Source organism: Synchiropus splendidus, chromosome 9, assembly GCF_027744825.2.
Source record: "Synchiropus splendidus isolate RoL2022-P1 chromosome 9, RoL_Sspl_1.0, whole genome shotgun sequence".
NCBI classification, from domain to species: Eukaryota; Metazoa; Chordata; class Actinopteri; order Syngnathiformes; family Callionymidae; genus Synchiropus; species Synchiropus splendidus.
The window spans coordinates 18516399-18523993 of record NC_071342.1 but is presented as its reverse complement, the minus strand read 5'-3'; the positions used below and the strand labels follow the sequence as shown (position 1 = coordinate 18523993).

Genomic DNA, 7595 nt, shown 5'->3' with positions numbered 1-7595 from the left:
CACATCATTAATACATTACAATTACCGCAGTGTGGCGCAACATAAGTAATGTGAATTCATTTCCGAACAAAATGCTGATATATATCATGTTTAAATGCAAATCAAAGTTGACCATGACAACTTTGTTGGTGAAAACAAAAGACGGAGTTTGGCTGTGTCGCTCAGGCTGCGCTGCAGCGCCTGCTCTCGGGCGCGATCCCACTACTGTCGAGTGCGGGGGCTTTGACCTGCTCCGTTTCCGGCCTGGGCCGGTGCACCCCTCTTTAGCCGACCTGCTGGTTCCGAGCTTCCCCGGAAACAGCATATCGACACCCAACTTAGTGCGGACACCCGATCCACACAGTCCGCTGGAGCTCAGAGCTCCTGAGCTCAAACCATCCTCCAGTCTCAGCCTCCCAGTCACCTGGATTACAGGCGCGCGCCACCGCACCCGGCTGCCGGGGATACGGGTCACCTCGAATTTGGAAGTGACAGTTGGTGAACCTCTTTCTTGTTAAAACACCGAAATCCGTGCTGACTCACTGAGCAACTGAGAAAAAACACTTTACCATATTCCTATATGTCATGTTTTTATTTTTATTTTATTTATTTTTTTGTACAAAATTTAAAAAGATTAAATGTAAATTGAAAAATCCGTGAATGACGCCTTCACTAAAAAAAAAATAAATAAATAAAATAAAATAAAATAAATCAATATAAAATCCTGCGGGTTAAAACAAACTAGAGTTTTGTGTGTGAGACGCATTTCCACCGTCTCCTGCTCGAAGTGCGAGGTGACCTGTGACCCCAGCAGCCGGGTGCGGTGGCGCGCGCCTGTAATCCAGGTGACTGGGAGGCTGAGACTGGAGGATGGTTTGAGCTCAGGAGCTCTGAGCTCCAGCGGACTGTGTGGATCGGGTGTCCGCACTAAGTTGGGTGTCGATATGCTGTTTCCGGGGGAGCTCGGAACCAGCAGGTCGGCTAAGGAGGGGTGCACCGGCCCAGGCCGGAAACGGAGCAGGTCAAAACCCCCGCGCTCGACAGTAGTGGGATCGCGCCCGAGAGCAGGCGCTGCAGCGCAGCCTGAGCGACACAGCCAGACTCCGTCTTTTGTTATTGCTGTGCGTAACTCTATCAACCGAGACGTTATAATTCATTTTTTAATTAGCTAGCGATCTTTTTTTTTTCTTTTGACAACACTGCCCTCATCTGAATACAGTGAGAACTACTGTTTGAAATTGAAACGATTTAAAAATAACTCAACATTGCAATTGCATCTGCACAATTATAATTTAGATTATTTTTATCTTTTAAATATTTACGTTATTCTTTGCTTAAAGTCCATATTAACGTTAAACGAATGAACGCTTTCCATTGACGTCATCAGTTCGCGACACGGCGTGTTGTCAGTGAAGGACGAAGGGAGATAACTGGAATGAAATAACAGCCGCTTCAAGGTTCGCTTCTTCCGTCCTACTCTTCTCTTGTTTGACACAATTTACAGGAGAAGCTCAACAGGTCGCTTACGCAACTGAAATGAATCCTATCAGTGGGCGAAAACCAAAACAGTTACCGGTGGCTAGCGGCTCAGTGTCAGGATGCTAACAAGAACCTGTGTTATTTTAGTGCGCCGTTGCTTTAATAAACACGTTTGTCTCGTGTGGACGTGCTCTATTAAACAGTCTATTACAGTAGGCAGTTCTAAAGTATATGTCCACTTCCGAGTGCCTTTTGAGTGCATGCATAAGACGGATAAAGTGAGGAAATATCAACTGGATATTTCGACCTTTCCATAATGTACCAAATGTTTTATTCAAAGACATTTTCTTCTGCATTTTACCTGACTGTGTTTATGAGAGACGTTTTCCAAAAGCCCACCTTGTCGGGAAAAATGTCTCATGCTGTATTTAAGTGCATTACATAGTTGAATATCTTGAGTTCAACACATTTGATGGAAGCATTGGTGCTATTTTCCAGATTTGGAGGTCTCATACCATTAAAAGTAACTGCAGTGCAATCTCACTTTACTAATCCAGAATACTGACTTGCAGGGGGTTGACAATAGGGGCAGAGTGATGGCGGTGTCGTGTCTGACCCGAGCGCTGCGCTCACTAACAGTTGCCCAGAATGCACCGCTGCTGTCTCAGGTGAGTAGAGGAGCACTTGTCCAGTCGGAATTATACAGTGGTGCTTATATCAGTATGTGTGTGTGTGTACAGGTGGTGGCACAAGTGAAGCCAGCACCACAGAGAAGTGTGTTAGGTGCTGCTGGACTTAGCAGAGGCTTCATGACGACGACCACACTGGACCAGAACAACAGGTTCTGGAAGATCAGGGAGAAATACACCGTCAGACCCATCGGCATGAGGAAGACTGGAGGGCGAGATCACACAGGTTGGTTTGCTGCTGTGGAGTGTGATGAAACCTTAGTAGTAGTGATGAAGTGTGAAGAGTCTCAAGATGCTGACACCTTTCTTGTTTTCTCACAACACCAGGAAGGATCCGCACTCATGGCATCGGCGGTGGCCACAAACAGAGGTACCGGATTATTGACTTCCACCGACTGCGCTACGAACCTCAGAAAGAGGGGGTGCCGTTTGAGGAGAAGGTGGTGGAAGTACGATACGACCCATGCAGGTGAGCCCAGCCAGCTCACACACTTGTATCACTGTGGGAACATTTCATTGCCATAACCCTTTCCCCAGCTGCTCACCCTGAACCTAACCATCCAAAACAAATGCCTAAACTTTACCAGGACTCAAACTGAAACCCAATTGTAATGACCTTATTATTATGAAGTCTCTATCCTATTCCAAAAATTGGTCCTCACAGGTATACTCTACCTAAGCCTGCTACACACACACACACACACAATGTAGGGGTTGACCTTGTTGTTGCTCAGATCGGCTGACATCGCCCTTGTCGCTGGGGGGAACCGCAAACGTTGGATCATTGCTACGGAGAAAATGCAGGCTGGGGACATCATCAAAACATCTGGAGTGATCGGACGCATGGCAGGTGTGAGGAGACATGAGGACCGATGTGTTTTGTTTTGAAAGTAAGCTGATTCGCTGCGCAGTCTCGGCCAATGAAGGAGACGCTTATCCACTGGGGGCTCTTCCTGTGGGAACGCTGATCAACAACCTGGAGGTCCAGCCTGGAAAGGGGTCGGAATACATCCGCGCAGCAGGTAAATAGTGATGTTTTAGTTCTGAATATGCTGTAGTAGTATGGATTATAGAGTATATGGATCTTTTTATTTATTTATTTTTTTCAGGAACAAGTGGTGTTCTACTGCGCAAAGTAAATGGAACGGCCATCGTCCAGCTGCCGTCCAAGCTGCAAGTACAGGTGAGTGCGTTAAGACGGACCTTCATAAACCAAACATTGACTTGAAGACGTGGTTCATATCATGAATGTGTTCTGTCCTCTCAGGTTCAGGAGACCTGTATGGTAACAGTAGGCCGCGTGTCCAACATCGACCACAACAAACGGATCATCGGCAAAGCTGGTCGGAACCGCTGGCTCGGCAAACGCCCCTCCAGCGGCTTGTGGCAGAGGAAAGGCGGCTGGGCCGGACGCAAGATCAAACCTCTGCCGCCCATGAAGAGTTTCGTCAACATACCGTCGGTCATCCCCAAATGAACCCTGTAAAGACTGTGAATAAAGAGTCCGTTTCTACAGAAGATTACAAATTTTATTTAACACAACTGCTTGTGAGAGCATGGAAAGAAAAACAATATAAAAATCCAAAACATATTTACAACTCTAGTAAAACATGCAGAGTTAACCCATATTTTAGTGGTAAATTTCAAAATACTGTCATGTTTTTTTTATCTTTTTTTAAATTGTGCAAAGACACTGGGCAGCGTTCCTAAGCCACAGGCTGCTTGTCGAGCCCGGCTTGTGAAGCGCTCCCATGCTACCTCTAGATTCAGGGCAGAACAGAATGAACTTGAGGTCAAATACATTGAAATACGCTCGATTTAACATCCTTTTTTTTTAAAAGAGGCGAATTCCCTAAAACGTCTCACTGAAGCTGGTCCAGTCAGAGGCAGCCGCAGATACATCATTTGGCAAAGCGCAGTAACAGACAGCCACGATGTTCGCCACAGCCGGCATCTGATCTCAACCCCTCTTTAGGTAGTGGTTTCATTTCATCGTCATCTCCCAACATTATCCCAATTCAACGTGTAAAAAGTGCATCATAAATACGGGGGCGGGGAGGGGAGTGACTTTCTAGGTCTTATATTTGGCATTTAGAAATAAGGATTTGTGCTTTTGAGTTTAGTGGAAGGGCGAGTCTCAAAGTTGACAATAATACATTTGTATATAGATTTCTATACAATACTACAAAAGCCAGCCTATCAAAGCTTGTATGTCTCCACTTTATAAAAAAAGCAACGACACTCTTACAGAAGGCCCTTTGTCTGAAGGTTTCCTATTGCAAAAAGGTTCACGTCAACACTATCCAGGGAGTACCGTCGAACACGTAACGCACACTGACTCACACATACACACAGGCAGTGACTTAGATGTCTGGCAAAACACTTTCCATCATATTTCTACAAGTTTAGTTTCAAGTCAGACCTTCAATACTGAACGACATTTTTTTTGCATTTATTAAACGACGACGACGTTTAATTGTTGGTTATACTTGATATGAACGAATGTGGCGCACGGTTAGGTCAGTCATCTGAATAATACTGGGGAGACACGCATACACTATATGCATCGGTTTCGCACTGCGACCACCGCCTTTGTGGTCGGGCTGAAACAAGCAAGACATGATTTTGGCACATCACTGCACATCTGGAACATCCAGTGTTTGTAGAGAGAAGCTCACGGCGGCCATGCTGAACGGTGTTCTACCTTCACCCACCCACGCCACATGTCCTCAGTTGGATCCTCAAATTCCTGAACAAGTTACAACACAATATTGTGGATCTAGAAAATGACCTGCTCCCCAATGAGAAATGGGGAGGTTTTACATGTAGCAGTCTTATCCTTCACACCTCTATCGGTGTGTTTTGTGCTTGCTACTGAGTTAGGTTTCAACCTTGGCAAAGCCTTCTCCAGGTCTTCTCAAACTCAAGTGGATCAATGAAGAAGCAGGTAGGTTTAGATGAGCACCCCAAAGTCTGATGTCAAGGCTCTGAAGAGGGACAAGCCTGTTGAGGTAGTCGCCTTTCTTAAGAAGAAGGTTCAGGCCAGAGTGATCCCAAAAGCTCCACAAAAGATTCCATCCAGGATGGGAAAACTCACTGGAGTACTCGAGGAAAAGCAGTGGGTTCCCCACGCAGACCTGAACACCCCAAAAGTGGCAGTTGTGTCCAAGTGTATAGCAACACTTGTTCACAATAGGGGTTCGACTTTAGAGGGAAACTGACCTCAGAATGTTCAGGGAGCAGCAGCTTTTGCTGCGACTGACCAATGAACAGCCATGGCACCGTCTTGGACTTGGAGCCAAACTACTGCCTTTCTACTAAAAAGCTCCTAAAAGAGGTGACATATATTTATATAATTCTACCGCGACTCTTGTTGGCTTCCTGTCAGACAACTGGGAACAGCGTTCCCTGGTTACATCTGGATGAAGTGGCGAGGGACAAAGGAGTGTGAGGCTGAACTGTTACCTAGCAACAGGTGAAAAGGGAATTATTACTGACTCTCCCAGCGCATTTTTAATTGAAAGTTTAAGCAATTCCAACCTTACTGGTGTATCGCAGCTACATTCTGAAAAAGCCACCGAGTTGTTTACTGCTGCTTTTGAAGCAACAAGGCAACTGCTTCCCCCCGTGTGTTTTTGCCAGCGAGACTCTGGGTGAAGTAAAGGGTCAGTTAGTAAAGAAGAGTTCGGTCTGGATTCACAGCAATTGTCCACAAACAAACACAGCCTTCCGTCTCACGCACAAACACACACCACTGCACGTCACCATCACACGCCTCCATTGTCTATAGAGTCACAATAAATGTAGGATTTCACAGAAATAATAAAAATGTCGACAAAAACAAAGTGCAAACACAGCTGCCGTTATAGAAATGTGGCAAATAGTTGAAAACCTCAAATCACCTCCAAGGCGGTAGCACAAATCTTACAAAATAGTACTTGTTCTGTTTGTAGTGTGTAAAAAAAAAGAGCGAGAAAGAGAGAGAAACAACAGCCGACGACATCGAAAAAAAAAAAAAACCAACAAACATGAAATTGTGTCTTGAACACATTGTGGTTGCGAGTCAGTTAAGATTTCCACAGGAAAACTATTTCTGCCCTGGGCTCGTCCCCGGACCCTCTGGAGCCTCCGGGTGGGACAAGTGCAGTGGAGAGTCGGGTCGGTTCCTACGTGGAGGGTCACATGGGCTTTGTGTAACCAAAGATTCCTACTGGGAAGTGCTTGACGTGTGTCGGCCACTGGGCGGCGAGCTGGAAGAACTTGACGTCGTTCCACTCCACTCCGTCGATCGTGACTGAGCAGGGAACAACAGAGAAAACAGAGAAACACGTTTTAATTCATTTCAATCTTGTTTCATCATGACAAATAGATTCATATTCTGTTCATTTTAAGAGGACTACATATACAAAAAAGGATTGTAAATTCCGCTGTAATACAACATGACCAGGATATTAAAATATTGGGGACAAACTCTTCATATTATAAACAACAACGCAAGCATATCATTATATTTTTTTTTTTCCAATCTGCGTCCAAGGATATGTAGATGCACTGTGAAAACACAATCACTAAAGATGAAACTAAAAATGAATTATAAGATAGAGGACAAAAAAGGTTAAAAGTAGAATAATGCAGAAACAATGCCATGGTAAATGTGACACAACTGAGGGAAGAATTTAGAACATGACACCTCGAACAGGTAATTTTAATTTAGTAGAACACATTTCAGGTGTTTCTCATGGATGATGAAATGTACCATAAAGATATTTCTTTGTAATTATTCAGGGCTTGGAATCAGAAAAGCTCCTATTATATGCATTGTATTTTTAACGTACATTATAATTCTAAATTGTTGTTTATGTCAACAAATATTAGTCTAATTTACGTATTTTATTTTGCTGTTCTACTGGACGAAAACCCCAAAATAAGGCCTGTTATAAATCTATCTATCTAACATATCTGGTAATGATTTTCACGCCGCCAGCAGGTGGCAGCAGAGCGTCGTCCCGCCTCACCTCTCAGCATCGTGTGCTGGTGCTTGGCAGTGCAGATCAACCTGCTGATTCCATCGATCACTTGGCTCTTAGAGTCCAGCTCCTTCTCCTTGGGCTTCTTACTGAGGAAAATAACTACAAAACAGAAGAGCCAAGTGAGAAGTCGAGCGCTTCCAAACAAACACAGCTGCAGAACCGACCTTTCTTGTTCTTCTCCTTGGTGACCACGGTCATGGCCATGCTGGGGGGAGGGGTCAGTTCGCCCCCACATGGCAGACGGCTGACCTGAAGAGAGCGGAAATTGCTCTTCAGCGTGTTCTTCAGCCCCACGTCCCTCTTCTCGCCCTCCTTCTTCTTCTCGGGTCCTTGCCACGTCCAGTAGTCCACCTGCAGACCCATGACCTCGCTGCCCGAACACGGAGAACTGTGAAGAGTCACCAGTTCATCAGCAATT

General features: G+C 45.1%; 2 protein-coding genes across 5 annotated transcripts in view; one reads left to right on the top strand and one right to left on the bottom strand.

Moving 5' to 3' along the window:
• The first annotated feature begins 1340 nt into the window (after positions 1 to 1340).
• Positions 1341 to 3655, top strand: mrpl2 (mitochondrial ribosomal protein L2). Of its 3 annotated transcripts, XM_053874459.1 has the most exons (8): positions 1344 to 1436; positions 2031 to 2126; positions 2199 to 2373; positions 2475 to 2616; positions 2882 to 2997; positions 3059 to 3169; positions 3257 to 3330; positions 3415 to 3655. In XM_053874459.1, exons 2-8 carry the CDS (start codon positions 2055 to 2057, stop codon positions 3622 to 3624), a joined length of 900 nt encoding a protein of 299 aa, XP_053730434.1. In that variant the 5' UTR covers positions 1344 to 1436; positions 2031 to 2054; the 3' UTR covers positions 3625 to 3655. The 3 variants fall into 3 exon arrangements, with proteins under 3 accessions (XP_053730435.1, XP_053730433.1, XP_053730434.1); XM_053874460.1 differs by lacking the exon at positions 2882 to 2997 and having other exon boundaries at positions 1341 to 1436; positions 3039 to 3169; XM_053874458.1 differs by having other exon boundaries at positions 1341 to 1436; positions 2031 to 2373.
• Positions 3656 to 4248: 593 nt separating this feature from the next.
• The window catches only part of zmp:0000000755 (phosphofurin acidic cluster sorting protein 2), a 41366-nt gene continuing 38019 nt past the window's right edge, over positions 4249 to 7595 (bottom strand). For both annotated transcript variants that reach the window (XM_053874456.1, XM_053874457.1), the window contains 3 exons: positions 7342 to 7565; positions 7163 to 7276; positions 4249 to 6441 (listed from right to left, as the gene is read on the bottom strand). In XM_053874456.1, the coding sequence (XP_053730431.1) occupies positions 6326 to 6441; positions 7163 to 7276; positions 7342 to 7565 (454 nt within the window). In that variant the 3' untranslated portion in view covers positions 4249 to 6325. The remainder of the gene's footprint in view (positions 6442 to 7162; positions 7277 to 7341; positions 7566 to 7595) is intronic.